Genomic DNA, 19402 nt, shown 5'->3' with positions numbered 1-19402 from the left:
GGGTATAAGCATTCAAAATGGACTCCCACTTCAACCCCATTTTTTTTCTCGATATCAAAACAATACAAAGACTCTACTTCCTTGGATCAAGTTTTCTCGTTAATACCAAGACTCCATCTCCTAGGATCGAGGTTTTGGATTCCCCCCTATGGGGTTTCGAAATTCTTATGATCTCCTTGGATCATGTTTTCTCGATAATACAAAGACTCTACTTCCTCGGATCAAGTTTTTCTCGTTAATACAAAAACTTCATCTCCTCGGATCAAGTTTTTTGGATTCCCCCCTATGGGGTTTCGAAATTCTTATGATCTCCTTGGATCAAGGTTTTCTCCTCCATCTCCTTGCATCGAGTTTTTTGGATTCCCCCCTCTCAGGGTAAGCATTCAAATGAACTCCTCCTATGAGGCATGGTACTTTCTCTTACTACAGGTCTAAACAAGTGTGACGTCAGTATTCCTCTCATTAAGTTAAATGAACTAAAAAGTGTGTTTACTCGGCGGTCAGTGACGTCACGTGATGACCTCACACATACAGGCTGAATCTTGTCGACTTCCCCCTATGTCAGTGACGTCACGTGATGACCCCGCACACAGGCTGAATCTTGTCGACTTCCCCCCCTACACATTTCATATACAACATAGGGAAAACATTTTCACTCTTAACCCAGGTTAATCCAAATAATTTCACATTTTTTTCGTTAATACCCACAACAATCCACAATTTCTTTACAACACAAGTCTAGACATTTTTCTCGTTTTAACTATTTCATCTCAGGTCACTCCCCACGAAGTAACCTTCTCTCTCTCCTCCTCCCCACCCTCCCGAACCCTCACACTCCAACCAACACCTCACAATTTTCACTCATAACCCCCAATTTTTCTCGTTTTAACTATTTCATCAGAAAGTCACCACAACACTTATAACCACTTTTCGATAAATTCACTAGTCACAATTTTACATATTACGAAGTTAATACGCACACACACCTCACTTTACTTTGAACATCTTCAAAACACTCTCATAAATCATTTGAATACTCACAAAAATACCTTTGAACATTTCCAAACAACACTGAAACACTTCCAAGACAACATTTTGAATACTCCCAAATAAGATTTGACAGCTCTAATTTATCTACACTTACACATTTCATTAAATTACAACTCATCCCCCCAAACTCCTCCCTCAGTCTCCAGACTTCACAACATTATCACAAAAACTAACTCAAACACTTTACTTTGAACATCACCAAAAAACACCATCAATTGCCTTTAAATACTCCAAAAACATCATTCGAACACCCCCAAAATCACCTCTGAATACTCTCAGAACACCTTCATAAGTACTCTTGCACATCATTTGAACACCTTCAAAAACACCTTTGAACATTTCCAAACAACACTGAAACACTTCCAAAACACCATTTGAGTACTCCCAAATACACCACTGAATACTACTAAAACACCACTGAATACACTCAAAACACCACCAAAATCACCCACAACCCGCATCACCCACATCCCACAATTTTTTCTCGTTTTATCTAATTTAATCCAAAGTCACAACAACCCACAACACCCACAACCCACAACACCCACACCCCACATTTTTTTTCTCGTTTTAACTAATTTCATCAGAAAAAGGCACAACAACAACCCACTTATAACATCTTTTTCGGTATCTCTAGTTCGACAACAACACCCACAACACCCACACCCCACAATTTTTTCTCGTTTTAACTAATTTCATCAGAAAAAGTCACATCAACAACCCACTTATAACATCTTTTTTCGGTATCTCTAGTTCGACAACAACACCCACAACACCCACATCCCACAACACCCACAACCCACATCACCCACACCCCACAACACCCACAACCCACATCACCCACACCCCACAACACACACAACCCACCCACATCACCCACACCCCACAATTTTTTTTTTCTCGTTTTAACTAATTTCATCAGAAAGTCACAACAACAACAACCCACAACTTATAATCACACCTTTGAATAACCTCAAAACACCATTTGAGTACTCCCAAATACACCACTGAATACTACTAAAACACCACTGAATACACTCAAAACACCACCAAAATCACCATAAACTAAGATCAACACCCACATCCCACAACACCTCACAACCCACATCACCCACACTCCACAACACACACAACCCACCCACATCACCCACACCCCACAATTTTTTTTTCTCTTTTTAACTAATTTCATCAGAGTCACAACAACAACAACCCACAACTTATAATCACACCTTTGAATAACCTCAAAACACCATTTGAGTACTCCCAAATACACCACTGAATACTACTAAAACACCACTGAATACACTCAAAACACCACCAAAATCACCATAAACTAAGATCAACACCCACATCCCACAACACCCACAACCCACAACACCCACATCCCACATCACCCACAACCCACATCACCAACAACCCACAATTTTTTCTCGTTTAACTAATTTCATCAGAAAAAGTCACAAAAACAACCCACTTATATCATCTTTTTTTGGTATCTCTAGTTCGACTACATTACCCACAACCCTCATCAATTACCAATTTATTCACAATTTTTTTCCCCTTCTTTTTACTGAATCTTAAATGTAATACACATTCCTCTTTACATTACTAAAATTCTAATAAAATCCTCTCCATACCCATGTCCTTGTATCCACATAAATTGATATTATACTCGCATCAACTAATCTCACTACCCAACTATTGCGACATGTTTCAACACCCTCCATTCTTTTCCAATATATCATAACTTTTCAATTCTATAATTTCTTTTTAAAATATTCACACATTACCTTTATTTTCAGTAAAATCTCCCCATATTTCATTAAATTTCTAATACAACCCTCCCCATACCCCTCTCCATCTCACCCGCATTTCTTCACATCCACTCACCCATCTCCCAACACACCTCTTCTGAACACACACAAAAATCACATTTCACATCCACAAATGCATCTCATCACCCATCTCAAATCCACTAAAATCACTGTAACCAAGATATTCACAAAACTCTATGACCACCTAACACACACACACACACACACACACACACACACACACACACACACACACACACACACACACACACACACACCTAACCTAACCTAACCTAACCTAACCTAACCGAACCTAACCTATCCTAACCTAACCGAACGGAACCTAACCTAACCTAACCTAACCTATCCTAACCTATCCTAACCTAACCTAACCTAACCTAACCTAACCTAACCTAACCTAACCTAACCTAACCTAACCTAACCTAACCTAACCGAACCTAACCAACCTAACCTAACCTAACCTAACCTAACCTAACCTAACCTAACCTAACCTAACCTAACCTAACCTAACCTAACCTATCCTAACCTAGTCTAACCTAACCTAACCTAACCTAACCTAACCTAACCTAACCTAACCTAACCTAACCTAACCTAACTTATCCTAACCTAACCTAACTTATCCTAACCTAACCTAACCTAACCTATCCTAACTTATCCTAACCTAACCTAACCTAACCTAACCTAACTTATCCTAATCTAACCTAACCTAACCTAACTTATCCTAACCTAACCTAACCTAACTTATCCTAACCTAACCTAACCTAACTTATCCTAACCTAACCTAACCTAACCTAAAATAACCTAACCTAACTTATCCTAACCTAACCTAACCTATCCTAACCTAACCTAACCTAACTCATCCTAATCTAACCTAACCTAACCTAACTTATCCTAACCTAACCTAACTTATCCTAACCTAACCTGACCTAACCTAAAATAACCTAACCTAACTTATCCTAACCTAACCTAACCTAACTTATCCTACTCAAATCCACTAAAATCACTGTAACCAAGATATTCACAAAACTCTATGACCACCTAACACACACACACACACACACACACACACACACACACACACACACACACACACACACACACACACACACACACACATCACTTTACTTTGAACACCTTCAAAACACTCTCATACATCATTTGAGACCACCTTTTCTCAATATCTCTCATCCACAACCTTTATCATCTCACTACAGAACAACCCCAAGATTACTTCGAACACTCTCATAAATCATTTGAATACTCACATAAACACCTTTGAACATTTCCAAACAACACTGAAGCACTTCCAAAATATCATTTTGATTACTCCCAAATAAGATTTATCATCTCTAATTTATCTACACTTACACATTTCATTAACTGAAATTACAACACATCCACCATACTACTCCCTCAGTCTCCAGACTTTACAACATTAACACAAAAACTAACTCAGACACTTATGACATGAGACATTTTACCAAAACTAACACAAACACATATCTGTTATATCTCCAATATCTAAGATCACCACAATCAAGACGTTTGCCAAATTCTATAACCCCACCACTAAGACCACACATTTTTTTTGTACACATTCTCTTGAAACATCATCATAACGAAGATCACTAAAACTATCTATACTTTTACTAAGATCACATAACATTTTGTCTTCTCTAACTCGCCCACCAATTCACATTCTCATTCACACTTACACATTTCATTAAATTACAACTCATCCCCCCCAAACTCCTCCCTCATTCTCCAGACTTTACAACATTAGCACAAAAAAAACTAACTCATACACTTATGACATGAGACATTACCATATCTAACACACTGACTAACTTTGAACCAACTCTGAACACCACTGATCTTCTTCAAAAAATACTCTGCACATCATTTGAACACCTTCAAAAAACACCATCAAACACCTCCGAATACTCCCAAAACACTACTGATTACTACCAAATCACCACTGAATACTACCAAATCACCGTCAAAATCACCAGAAACTAAGTTTAACATCACCATCTAACATCCTTTTTATAGAAATCCCCTCAAATCACTATAACCAAGAACTCCCTCCCCATTTGGCGCATAAAAAAAAAAAAGCATGAACACAAACCTAATACGCAAACACTTAGTACATGATCACCATCAACTGAAAACATATCTTGTACACACACATAATCTAAGACAACCACCAACTACAATCACCCATGTTCACTTACCTCAAAAATCACTAATATCACAGAAAACACTCATTTTTATAAACATTTCACACACAAAAAAAATCATATTTGACAATATCTAAGCGCACTCACCTCACTACCACCAACACACGATGTCACACCTCACAGGACCGACGAGCTCACCTCCAGTGACGTCACACTCCCATTGTGTTACTTGGTGGTTGGTAACATCACACCCAACCCACCTTGTTTCAACCTGTTGTACCCTACATTATCTAAGAACACTATATCCAAGACGATTACCAGATTTTATGACCCCACCACCAAGATCACAGAAAACACACATTTTTATAATTATTCACACAAAAATCACGATCACCAATTCCATATCATGTTTACCGTCATCTATCAACACTCATCACCAAGATCACCAAAAATCTAAGATCATGCATCTCAAAACTACTATGATCACTGAAAACACTTATTTTTTAAACATTCGCACAAAAATAAGACATACACAAAAATACCACAACACTTCCACCAACATCTATAACATAACATGAGCACTATAACATATCACTATCACAAAAAAAATAATACACAGACACCCACATCTTATACATTTCAATCACAAATTTAAGACATGAGACATACACACCAAATCTAAGACATTCACCTCCAACTAAGACATACACATCTTAACTAAGACATACACCAAAAAACCTATACTTGACATATTGCGATATGAATATTCATACCGCATTTATGTTGCATATCACATTTCCTCATCCACATCATCCCTAAAACATCCTTCCTTATTCATTCCGTATATCTCCTAGAGTTGTTTTAACCCCGACGGGCCCATCACGACGTAGGAGCCAGAGGAACCATCACCACTCCAACACCACCTACTACACTCTGGCTCCTAATGTCATGATGGGCCCGTCGGGGTTAAAACAACTCTAGGAGATATACGGAATGAATAAGGAAGGATGTTTTAGGGATGATGTGGATGAGGAAATGTGATATGCAACATAAATGCGGTATGAATATTCATATCGCAATATGTCAAGTATAGGTTTCTTGGTGTATGTCTTAGTTAAGATGTGTATGTCTTAGTTGGAAGTGAATGTCTTAGATTTGGTGTGTATGTCTCATGTCTTAAATTTGTGATTGAAATGTATAAGATGTGAGTGCGCTTAGATAACCACCAAGTAACACAATGGGAGTGTGACGTCACTGGAGGTGAGCTCGTCGGTCCTGTGAGGTGTGACATCGTGTGTTGGTGGTAGTGAGGTGAGTGCGCTTAGATATTGTCAAATATGATTTTTTTTGTGTGAAATGTTTATAAAAAATGAGTGTTTTCTGTGATATTAGTGATTTTTGAGGTAAGTGAACATGGGTGATTGTAGTTGGTGGTTGTCTTAGATTATGTGTGTGTACAAGATATGTTTTCAGTTGATGGTGATCATGTACTAAGTGTTTGCGTATTAGGTTTGTGTTCATGCTTTTTTTTTTATGCGCCAAATGGGGAGGGAGTTCTTGGTTATAGTGATTTGAGGGGATTTCTATAAAAAGGATGTTAGATGGTGATGTTAAACTTAGTTTCTGGTGATTTTGACGGTGATTTGGTAGTATTCAGTGGTGATTTGGTAGTAATCAGTAGTGTTTTGGGAGTATTCGGAGGTGTTTGATGGTGTTTTTTGAAGGTGTTCAAATGATGTGCAGAGTATTTTTTGAAGAAGATCAGTGGTGTTCAGAGTTGGTTCAAAGTTAGTCAGTGTGTTAGATATGGTAATGTCTCATGTCATAAGTGTATGAGTTAGTTTTTTTTGTGCTAATGTTGTAAAGTCTGGAGAATGAGGGAGGAGTTTGGGGGGGATGAGTTGTAATTTAATGAAATGTGTAAGTGTGAATGAGAATGTGAATTGGTGGGCGAGTTAGAGAAGACAAAATGTTATGTGATCTTAGTAAAAGTATAGATAGTTTTAGTGATCTTCGTTATGATGATGTTTCAAGAGAATGTGTACAAAAAAAATGTGTGGTCTTAGTGGTGGGGTTATAGAATTTGGCAAACGTCTTGATTGTGGTGATCTTAGATATTGGAGATATAACAGATATGTGTTTGTGTTAGTTTTGGTAAAATGTCTCATGTCATAAGTGTCTGAGTTAGTTTTTGTGTTAATGTTGTAAAGTCTGGAGACTGAGGGAGTAGTATGGTGGATGTGTTGTAATTTCAGTTAATGAAATGTGTAAGTGTAGATAAATTAGAGATGATAAATCTTATTTGGGAGTAATCAAAATGATATTTTGGAAGTGCTTCAGTGTTGTTTGGAAATGTTCAAAGGTGTTTATGTGAGTACTCAAATGATTTATGAGAGTGTTCGAAGTAATCTTGGGGTTGTTCTGTAGTGAGATGATAAAGGTTGTGGATGAGAGATATTGAGAAAAGGTGGTCTCAAATGATGTATGAGAGTGTTTTGAAGGTGTTCAAAGTAAAGTGAGGTGTGTGTGTGTGTGTGTGTGTGTGTGTGTGTGTGTGTGTGTGTGTGTGTGTGTGTGTGTGTGTGTGTGTGTGTGTGTGTGTTAGGTGGTCATAGAGTTTTGTGAATATCTTGGTTACAGTGATTTTAGTGGATTTGAGTAGGATAAGTTAGGTTAGGTTAGGTTAGGTTAGGTTAGGATAAGTTAGGTTAGGTTAGGTTAGGTTAGGTTAGGTTAGGTTAGGATAAGTTAGGTTAGGTTAGGTTAGGTTAGGTTAGGTTAGGTTAGGATAAGTTAGGTTAGGTTAGGTTAGGTTAGGATAAGTTAGGTTAGGTTAGGTTAGGTTAGGTTAGGTTAGGTTAGGTTAGGTTAGGTTAGGTTAGGTTAGGTTAGGTTAGGTTAGGATAAGTTAGGTTAGGTTAGGTTAGGTTAGGTTAGGTTAGGTTAGGTTAGGTTAGGTTAGGATAAGTTAGGTTAGGTTAGGTTAGGTTAGGTTAGGTTAGGATAAGTTAGGTTAGGTTAGGTTAGGTTAGGATAAGTTAGGTTAGGTTAGGTTAGGTTAGGTTAGGTTAGGTTAGGTTAGGTTAGGTTAGGTTAGGTTAGGTTAGGTTAGGTTAAGATTAGGTTAGGTTAGGTTAGGTTAGGTTAAGTTAGGTTAGGTTAGGTTAGGTTAGGTTAGGTTAGGTTAGGTTAGGTTAGGTTAGGTTAGGTTAGGTTAGGTTAGGTTAGGTTAGGTTAGGTTAGGTTAGGTTAGGTTAGGTAGGTTAGGTTAGGTTAGGTTAGGTTAGGTTCGGTTAGGTTAGGTTAGGTTAGGTTAGGTTAGGTTCGGTTAGGTTAGGTTAGGTTAGGTTAGGTTAGGTTAGGTTAGGTTAGGTTAGGTTAGGTTAGGTTAGGTTAGGTTAGGTTAGGTTAGGTTAGGTTAGGTTAGGTTAGGTTCGGTTAGGATAGGTTCTGTTAGGTTAGGTTCGGTTAGGTTAGGTTAGGTCAGGTTAGGTTATGTTAGGTTAGTTAGTGTGTGTGTGTGGTTAGTGTGTGTGTTAGGTTGTTAGTGTGTGTGTGTGTGTGTGTGTGTGTGTGTGTGTGTGTGTGTGTGTGTGTGCGTGCGTGTGTGTGTGTGTGTGTGTTAGGTGGTCATAGAGTTTTGTGAATATCTTGGTTACAGTGATTTTAGTGGATTTGAGATGGGTGATGAGATGCATTTGTGGATGTGAAATGTGATTTTTGTGTGTGTTCAGAAGAGGTGTGTTGGGAGATGGGTGAGTGGATGTGAAGAAATGCGGGTGAGATGGAGAGGGGTATGGGGAGGGTTGTATTAGAAATTTAATGAAATATGGGGGGATTTTACTGAAAATAAAGGTAATGTGTGAATATTTTAAAAAGAAATTATAGAATTGAAAAGTTATGATATATTGGAAAAGAATGGAGGGTGTTGAAACATGTCGCAATAGTTGGGTAGTGAGATTAGTTGATGTGAGTATAATATCAATTTATGTGGATACAAGGACATGGGTATGGAGAGGATTTTATTAGAATTTTAGTAATGTAAAGAGGAATGTGTATTACATTTAAGATTCAGTAAAAAGAAGGGGAAAAAAATTGTGAATAAATTGGTAATTGATGAGGGTTGTGGGTAATGTAGTCGAACTAGAGATACCAAAAAAGATGATATAAGTGGGTTGTTTTTGTGACTTTTTCTGATGAAATTAGTTAAAACGAGAAAAAATTGTGGGTTGTTGGTGATGTGGGTTGTGGGTGATGTGGGATGTGGGTGTTGTGGGTTGTGGGGTGTTGTGGGATGTGGGTGTTGATCTTAGTTTATGGTGATTTTGGTGGTGTTTTGAGTGTATTCAGTGGTGTTTTAGTAGTATTCAGTGGTGTATTTGGGAGTACTCAAATGGTGTTTTGAGGTTATTCAAAGGTGTGATTATAAGTTGTGGGTTGTTGTTGTTGTGACTTTCTGATGAAATTAGTTAAAACGAGAAAAAAAAATTGTGGGGTGTGGGTGATGTGGGTGGGTTGTGTGTGTTGTGGGGTGTGGGTGATGTGGGTTGTGTGTGTTGTGGGGTGTGGGTGATGTGGGTTGTGGGTGTTGTGGGATGTGGGTGTTGTGGGTGTTGTTGTCGAACTAGAGATACCGAAAAAAGATGTTATAAGTGGGTTGTTGATGTGACTTTTTCTGATGAAATTAGTTAAAACGAGAAAAAATTGTGGGGTGTGGGTGTTGTGGGTTGTGGGTGTTGTGGGTGTTGTTGTCGAACTAGAGATACCGAAAAAGATGTTATAAGTGGGTTGTTGTTGTGTCTTTTTCTAATGAAATTAGTTAAAACGAGAAAAAATTGTGGGATGTGGGTGTTGTGGGTTGTGGGTGCTGTGGGTTGGTGGTGGGTTGTGGGTGATGTTTCAGTGATGTGGGAAATGTTGATCTTAGTTTTGAGGTGTATTATTCAGTGGTTTTTTAGTAGTATTCAGTGGTGTATTTGGGAGTACTCAAATGGTGTTTTGGAAGTGTTTCAGTGTTGTTTGGAAATGTTCAAAGGTGTTTTTGAAGGTGTTCAAATGATGTGCAAGAGTACTTATGAAGGTGTTCTGAGAGTATTCAGAGGTGATTTTGGGGGTGTTCGAATGATGTTTTTGGAGTATTTAAAGGCAATTGATGGTGTTTTTTGGTGATGTTCAAAGTAAAGTGTTTGAGTTAGTTTTTGTGATAATGTTGTGAAGTCTGGAGACTGAGGGAGGAGTTTGGGGGGATGAGTTGTAATTTAATGAAATGTGTAAGTGTAGATAAATTAGAGCTGTCAAATCTTATTTGGGAGTATTCAAAATGTTGTCTTGGAAGTGTTTCAGTGTTGTTTGGAAATGTTCAAAGGTATTTTTGTGAGTATTCAAATGATTTATGAGAGTGTTTTGAAGGTGTTCAAAGTAAAGTGAGGTGTGTGTGCGTATTAACTTCGTAATATGTAAAATTGTGACTAGTGAATTTATCGAAAAGTGGTTATAAGTGTTGTGGTGACTTTCTGATGAAATAGTTAAAACGAGAAAAATTGGGGGTTATGAGTGAAAATTGTGAGGTGTTGGTTGGAGTGTGAGGGTTCGGGAGGGTGGGGAGGAGGAGAGAGAGAAGGTTACTTCGTGGGGAGTGACCTGAGATGAAATAGTTAAAACGAGAAAAATGTCTAGACTTGTGTTGTAAAGAAATTGTGGATTGTTGTGGGTATTAACGAAAAAAATGTGAAATTATTTGGATTATCCTGGGTTAAGAGTGAAAATGTTTTCCCTATGTTGTATATGAAATGTGTAGGGGGGAGGGGGGGGAAGTCGACAAGATTCAGCCTGTGTGCGCGGTCATCACGTGACGTCATTGACATAGGGGGAAGTCGACAAGATTCGGCCTGTGTGTGGGGGGTCATCACGTGACGTCACTGACATAGGGTTAAGTCGACAAGATTGAGCATTGTATGTGTGAGAGGAATGTGACGTCACACTTGTTTAGACCTGTAGTAAGAGAAAGTACCATGCCTTTTAGGAGGAGTTCATTTGAATGCTTAATGAGAGGGGGAATCCAAAAAACTAGACCTGTAGTAAGAGAAAACCATGCCCCATAGGAGGAGTTCATTTGAATGCTTACCCCCAGAGGGGGGAATCCAAAAAACTTGATCCGAGGAGATGGAGTCTTGATTATCGAGAAAAAAAACTTGATCCAAGGAGAGTCATTAAGAAAACATTTCGATCCAAGGAGATCATAAGAAAAAACCCCATAGGGGGGAATCCAAAACCTCGATCCTAGGAGATGGAGTCTTGGTATTAACGAGAAAACTTGATCCAAGGAAGTAGAGTCTTTGTATTATTTTGATATCGAGAAAAAAAAATGGGGTTGAAGTGGGAGTCCATTTTGAATGCTTATACCCAGAGGGGGGGTATCCAAAAACTTGATCCAAGGAGATCATAAGAAAATGAAATTCGAAAAAAAAAAAAATTGGGATGCAAGTGGGAGTTCATTTGAATGTTTACCCCCAGAGGGGGGACCCAAAAATTTGATCCGAGGAATTGGAGTCTTTGTATTATCGAGAAAAAAAAATTTGGGGTGGGGGTGAAAGTGGGAGGGGGAACCTCAAAAATTTGATCCGAGGAGATGGAGTCTTGGTATTATCGAGAAAACTTGATTCGAGGAGAGCAAATGAAATTCAAAAAAAAATCGAAAAAAATCGGAAAAAAATTCGGGGCGCGGGGGCGATCCGGACGACGCTGCAGAAGGCGCAGCAGAAGGCGCGGGCGGGGCGCGAGGGGCGCGGGCGGGGCGCGAGGGCGCGGCGAGGGTGTTGGGTCGGCGCGACGGTCGGGGGGCGCGGGTGGGGCGCGAGGGGCGCGGCGGGGTCATGGGGGGGGGTCGTGGGCGGGGCGCGAGGGCGCGGCGAGGGTGGTGGGTTGGCGCGACGGTCGGGGGGCGCGGGGGGCGCGGGGGGCGCGGGGGGCGCGGGGGGCGCGGGGCGCGCGGGTGGGGCGCGAGGGGCGCGGCGGGGTCATGGGCGGGGGTCGTGGGCGGGGTCGTGGGCGGGGTCGTGGGCGGGGGTCGTGGGCGGGGGTCATGGGCGGGGTCGTGGGCGGGGGTCGTGGGCGGGGGTCGTGGGCGGGGTCGTGGGCGGGGGTCGTGGGCGGGGGTCGTGGGCGGGGTTAAGGTCATTAGCACATAGATGTGAAAAGGAGACCGCTCTGTAGAAGGGATGCCTGAGAGGTAGGGATGCCTGAGAGGAGGGATGCCTGAGAGGTAGGGATGCCTGAGAGGAGGGATGCCTGAGAGGTAGGGATGCCTGAGAGGAGGGATGCCTGAGCCACCTTCATCACTACTTATATATATATATATATATATATATATATATATATATATATATATATATATATATATATATATATATATATATATATATATATATAAATATATATGTGTATGTATGTACGTATGTATCTCGTGCCAAATAGGTAAAATTGGTCAGTATATATATTTGTCAGTTCCTTGACAATGTGAATAGTCACGAAAGCGCTTGGAATTTCACTACTCTTTCACAGTGGTTGTTTTGCATATTTTAAAATCACCTGTTTACTATGATCTTATTGCATATATATATATATATATATATATATATATATATATATATATATATATATATATATATATATATATATATATATATATATATATATATATATATATATATATATATATATATATATATATATATATATATATTCATTTTGAAGTACAATTAATATTATGGAAGCTTTCTGGATCGTATTAGACTATGTCAGGTTTAGCTTCCATGTTAATTATAGAAATGCTCAATTAAAATGTTATTTAAGTGCGTATATGGACACTAATTTACTGCGTCAGCAGGACACTCAGCACAGAGACAGTCCCTCGTGTCCTACCCAGGCATCCTGCAGAGAATGAGAGAATGGAGAGTGTATGGGTGTGGTGAAGGTGTAGAGTGGTAAGCGCAACACATTTATATCACACTTGACACATGGTAATAAGATCCCAAGAAGTCGCAGTGTCTGACAGGATTGTAGATGAATGGTTCAGAGAACCGACACGTTGATAAATTAGACACATGTGTAACTCTTGGGTATCTTCATTGAGGAAACGTTTCGCCACACAGTGGCTTCATCAGTCCATACAAAGGAGAAACATGATGAACAGGGGGAGAATGAGGTAATCAGTCCCTCAACCTCGAGTCGATGTGGTCAGTCCATCAATCTTGAATAGAATACAGCATATGTATTCTCTGAACCATTCATCTACAATCCTGTCAGACACTGCAACTTCTTGGAATCTTAATACTTGGTAATTCTTCGCTTGCCTAACCCTTGGGCACGACCTACTTCCACATAGGATAAATGTGACACCACCTACGACTGCTGCACCTCTCCTGCCTACGGTATATAAGCTACTTTCTGCACATATGCTGTATTCTATTCAAGGTTGATGGACTGACCACATCGACTCAAGGTTGAGGGACTGATTACCTCATTATCTCCCTGTTCTTCATGTTTCTTCTTTGTATGGACTGATTAAGCCACTGTGTGGCGAAACGTTTCCTCAATAAAGATACCCAAGAGTTGCACATGTGTCTAATTTATCAACGTGTCGGTTCTCTGAACCATTCATCTACAGTCTAAGTGTACGTTGAAACACTAGGCCATACTAGCACAATCTAAGTGTGCGTTGAAACACCAGGCTATACTAGCACAATCTAAGTGTACGTTGAAACACCAGACTACACTAGCACAGTCTAAGACTACGCTGAAACACCAGGCTATACTAATACAGTCTAAGTCTACGGTGAAACACTCCCCAGGTTGCACTAATCCTAATCTGCTCGGTTGGTTAATGACAATATACAAATAACTGCTTGAATGTGTAAGTCTACGGTAAACAGTGACTTCTAACGATGAATTATTCAAAGTTAGCTCTATTTTAAATTTAATGTTGGGAACTAGATCACTTAAATTTGTACAGAAAATTATCAAACTGTCCTCTTTCCTAGCTCGCCAGAAAACGGAAATGACATTGACATATTTGAAGCCTTACCTCGCCATGAGGGGGTAATGCTTGGCGTTATTACTGTCAACGGTTACGTAGGATCGCGAAGAGTAGGCTGCTTATACGTATCTATTTTTATGACCAATGTATTTATCGTTAAAGGGAAAGACACTGGTAGAAACAGGTTATGATCCGTTCCGTATATCCGCTAGTACCACCACCAGCAGCAGCAACAATAACGAACACAACCCTATCCTGTATTTCCATTTCCATGCGCTTACTCTTTATAGGCGAACAGAAAGGATGGAAGTCACGGAAACGCCCTTACAAGTCGCGACTCGCGAGCTTCAGGGTTACCTGGAAGCCTTGAAGAGGCTTCTTTCTCCTCTAGGGAAGCCTGAAAGTGGCTTCCTGTAGGGTAGAGCGCCGCTGTAATCCCAGTCTCTCTCTCTCTCTCTCTCTCTCTCTCTTCTAGGGAATCCTGGAAGGGGCTTCGTTCCAACTCTTTTTATATACAGAAGCAAACAAGAGGGCTCCTTCAGCTACTATGAAGAAGCGAGCAAGAGGCATCCTGTAAGGCAGAGCTTCGCTGCAGCCCCTTCCTTTCCACCTGAACTGCTCTGCTGCTCGTAATTGAGGCATTCAATCCCATGAAATTTTCTGGCAAGTCCAATATAGTGCTTTTGTGATAAGTGAAACACGTATTCCTCGGGGACCCCGCCCTCGTCTGCATGTGTTCCCACAAAGTTGCACTCAGTTGTGCTTACGAGTCGAGTCATATCTCCTGACCCCGCCTGTTTCCTCATATCGACCAAGATTACCTATTCCTGACCTCATGGACATAGTAATACCTACTTTCCAAACGATATATGGTGTATTCTTCATCTAGCGAATTCCCTGAGACCGAAAATGTACTTCTCTCTATGGTTCACCTGCGGTTTTAATTGCCATTTGGAGCTCCTGGATCCTTTCCTTTCCTTACATTTTAAACAATTTGTTCCTAACTAATCCCATGAGTGTTTTGTATGTCATGATTATATCCCCTGGTTCTCCCCTTTTAAATTTTTCTTTAGAGTCTATTTTCCATAATTTCTATGATAATCTCATTACGAACCTTTTGAGATTCTCCAGTTTCATCATATACCTGATTAAGTGGTCGTTCCATGCTAGCGCCGCATACTCTAAGATGAACGTTGTATGTTGATATTTACCACGGGTGATATATTTTCACTCAAACACATATACATAGTGGCGACTAGCGAAAAGGCGGGGTCAGGAGCTGTGAATCGACCCATGCATGGTGAATAAAAATATGAGTACTCACTCACTCTCTCTGTCTCTCTCTCTCTGTTTTTACACAGGGTTTGACAAGGTTAATTAAGGATCCCTAGCTTTATTGACAAGCCATTTACAGGTTAAGGATTCCTATCTTTATTGGCAAGCTAAGAACTGTTACCTACATCAGCTCATTTGAAAGCATTTTTATTGTTATGAGACATACAAGTAGGGAACAGGATGAAGTTGGAGCCATCTCTCTCTCTCTCTCTCTCTCTCTCTCTCTCTCTCTCTCTCTCTCTCTCTCTCTCTCTCTCTCTCTCTCTCTCTCTCTCTCTCTCTCTCTCTCTCTCTCTCTCTCTCTCTCTCTCTCTCTCTCTCTCTCTCTCTCTCTCTCTCTCTCTCTCTCTCTCTCTCTCTCTCTCTCTCTCTCTCTCTCTCTCTCTCTCTCTCTCTCTCTCTCTCTCTCTCTCTCTCTCTCTCTCTCTCTCTCTCTCTCTCTCTCTCTCTCTCTCTCTCTCTCTCTCTCTCTCTCTCTCTCTCTCTCTCTCTCTCTCTCTCTCTCTCTCTCTCTCTCTCTCTCTCTCTCTCTCTCTCTCTCTCTCTCTCTCTCTCTCTCTCTCTCTCTCTCTCTCTCTCTCTCTCTCTCTCTCTCTCTCTCTCTCTCTCTCTCTCTCTCTCTCTCTCTCTCTCTCTCTCTCTCTCTCTCTCTCTCTCTCTCTCTCTCTCTCTCTCTCTCTCTCTCTCTCTCTCTCTCTCTCTCTCTCCTCTCTCTCTCTCTCTCTCTCTCTCTCTCTCTCTCTCTCTCTCTCTCTCTCTCTCTCTCTCTCTGTTACTGTCGGGAGGGGATAGACGGTGTTGGGAGATGAGATAGGGGAGAAGGAAGGAAATGTTGGGAAAAACTGTAGATAGTAAAGGGAGAAAATAGGTAAGGGTTAGGGCAAGAAATGGAGAGTGGAGAATAGATAGCAGGAGAAAAGGGGTAGAAAAATCAAGGAAATGAAGACGAAAAGGAAAAGACAGCAGGATGGTAAAAGAGGAAGGAGGAAGAAAAGGCAGAGGCATCAAGATATCAGAAGCCGGACCACCACCGGTTCTCCATGGACACAAAACCGTTTCAGATGGCCACAAGGATACCACAAGAAGCAAGACAATACCACTATCACTACCGCTTCTTCGACAACATAAAACATCGGTTCACAAATATTCATCGAAGGGAGTGATCTACCTTCCTACGAGGCTGTTTGTGGTAGTGGCTGCTGAGCCCATGACTTAGTCGACTCAAATACTGTTGGGGTTCCTGGAAGGTGAAAGAATAATTCTGCAGTGCTAAGCTTCATAAGTGAAAAAAAGGCTTAATGTGTGACAATGGTAGACAGGTAAGAAAATCATCTCACCTCCCCACAACTACCAACCACCAGAAAACAGGACAAGCGGATGTATGTATATCTATTTATCTACCTATCTATATCTATCTATCTATCTATCTAACTATGCAATAAGATCACAGTAAACAGGTGATATTAAAATATGCAAAACAACTACTGTGAAAGAATAGTGAAATTCCAAGCGATTTCGTGACTTCTCACATTATCATTATCATAGTTCCTTGATAATGTGAGAAGTCACGAAAGCGCTTGGAATCTCACTATATATATATATATATATATATATATATATATATATATATATATATATATATATATATATATATATATATATATATATATATATATATATATATATATATATATATATATATATATATATATATATATATATATATATATATATATATATATATATATATATATATATATATATATATATATATATATATATATATATATATATATATATATATATATATATATATATATATATATATATATATATATATATATATATATATATATATATATATATATATATATATATATATATATATATATATATATATATATATATATATATATATATATATATATATATATATATATATATATATATATATTGCTGTACCTCTCGGATAAAGTTCCAGTAATTATTTAATAAGGTTGTTTGTCATCACAAGACTTGGAAACCCTTGCTATACTGTACCGTAAGGTATAACCACCACATTATATCACTAATATTACACAAACTTAGGTTTAGTTTGGTAAACCAGCGCTACTAAGAGTTATATAAACTCTGAGACAAACAGCTTTAACTGTTTGGAAACCAGAAACAGCGACGATACTGACCAGATCAGCTGTCGGTAGTTAAGTAAAGACGTATTTCAACTTTTGTTTCCTCGGATGAAAAAAAGTCCTTTAGACCTTTATTTACATCTGAGTTATATAGACAAGGTACAAAAGATATTGTGCTTAAATACAATACTTATGTTACAATGTTACCCGAGGAGCCTTGAAACTCTGCGCTATGGCAGCGCCCTATTTTACTACCTTACTGTTAATAGCTCACACACGAACACCATTTACAAGTAAAATGCAACAAAAATACTTATTACAATAACTCACTGGATAAATAAATCCAAACGTTTTGTGTAAGATAATGAACCTGCTGGTCGAGATGCAGATATTCAAAGAATTCGAGTCAGGGAGAGCTTGTTAACAAATCCTCCCAAAACAGAATTCCAGCCAAGAAACTACTACACACCGCAGCTAATGACTACACAATGATCTAAAAGTTACTTACCACGGTGGTAGTGTGAGACATGGCAGCAGTAACAGCTAGAGGTTGTGAGGGAGCAGCGAGAAGAACGTCCGTCACCTTCCCTGGTCACTGACACACTGCTTCCTGCTCCACTTCGCAGCCTCCACCATCACACACAACTCTCACAACTAATACTAATATTTCACCGACTACTATCTAATTACGGTTTATACTGGTATTACCTGACCACTTTGCATATATCTAATCAGTAGCAAATCCCTTGAGAGTGAAAAGTTTCTTGAATTATGGCTAAAAATGTCTAGGATAGCAGTCTGTGTTAAACACCCAAAAATTATGTAAATAATTGTCGTTAGTGAAAAGTAAACGAATGTTTTGTAAATAATTACTGGTGCATGAGAGAAGTGTTAATTACTGGTGCATGAGAGAAGTGTTAATTACTGGTGCATGAGAGAAGTGTTAATTACTGGTGCATGAGAGAAGTGTTAATTACTGGTGCATGAGAGAAGTGTTAATTACTGGTGCATGAGAGAAGTGTTTATTACTGGTGCATGAGAGAAGTGTTAATTACTGGTGCATGAGAGAAGTGTTAATTACTGGTGCATGAGAGAAGTGTTAATTACTGGTGCATAAGAGAAGTGTTAATTACTGGTGCATGAGAGAAGTGTTAATTACTGGTGCATGAGAGAAGTGTTAATTACTGGTGCATGAGAGAAGTGTTAATTACTGGTGCATGAGAGAAGTGTTAATTACTGGTGCATGAGAGAAGTGTTTATTACTGGTGCATGAGAGAAGTGTTAATTACTGGTACATGAGAGAAGTGTTTATTACTGGTGCATGAGAGAAGTGTTAATTACTGGTACATGAGAGAAGTGTTTATTACTGGTGCATGAGAGAAGTGTTAATTACTGGTGCATGAGAGAAGTGTTTATTACTGGTGCATGAGAGAAGTGTTAATTACTGGTGCATGAGAGAAGTGTTAATTACTGGTGCATGAGAGAAGTGTTAATTACTGGTGCATGAGAGAAGTGTTAATTACTGGTGCATGAGAGAAGTGTTAATTACTGGTGCATGAGAGAAGTGTTAATTACTGGTGCATGAGAGAAGTGTTAATTACTGGTGCATGAGAGAAGTGTTAATTACTGGTGCATGAGAGAAGTGTTTATTACTGGTGCATGAGAGAAGTGTTTATTACTGGTGCATGAGAGAAGTGTTTATTACTGGTGCATGAGAGAAGTGTTAATTACTGGTGCATGAGAGAAGTGTTTATTACTGGTGCATGAGAGAAGTGTTAATTACTGGTGCATGAGAGAAGTGTTAATTTCTGGTGCATGAGAGAAGTGTTAATTACTGGT

At 39.4% G+C, this 19402-nt stretch overlaps 1 protein-coding gene across 1 annotated transcript in view; it reads right to left on the bottom strand.

Moving 5' to 3' along the window:
- Positions 1–18149, bottom strand: part of LOC128695435 (uncharacterized) — a 173258-nt gene extending 155109 nt beyond the window's left edge. The window contains exon 1 of the mRNA XM_070084848.1: positions 18072–18149. Within this exon, the coding sequence (XP_069940949.1) occupies positions 18072–18092 (21 nt within the window). The 5' untranslated portion in view covers positions 18093–18149. The remainder of the gene's footprint in view (positions 1–18071) is intronic.
- Positions 18150–19402: the final 1253 nt, after the last annotated feature.

The sequence above is a fragment of the Cherax quadricarinatus genome, chromosome 14 (genome assembly GCF_038502225.1).
Source record: "Cherax quadricarinatus isolate ZL_2023a chromosome 14, ASM3850222v1, whole genome shotgun sequence".
NCBI classification, from domain to species: Eukaryota; Metazoa; Arthropoda; class Malacostraca; order Decapoda; family Parastacidae; genus Cherax; species Cherax quadricarinatus.
The sequence above is the reverse complement of the archived record's forward strand: the minus strand, read 5'-3'. Positions and strand labels throughout refer to the sequence as shown.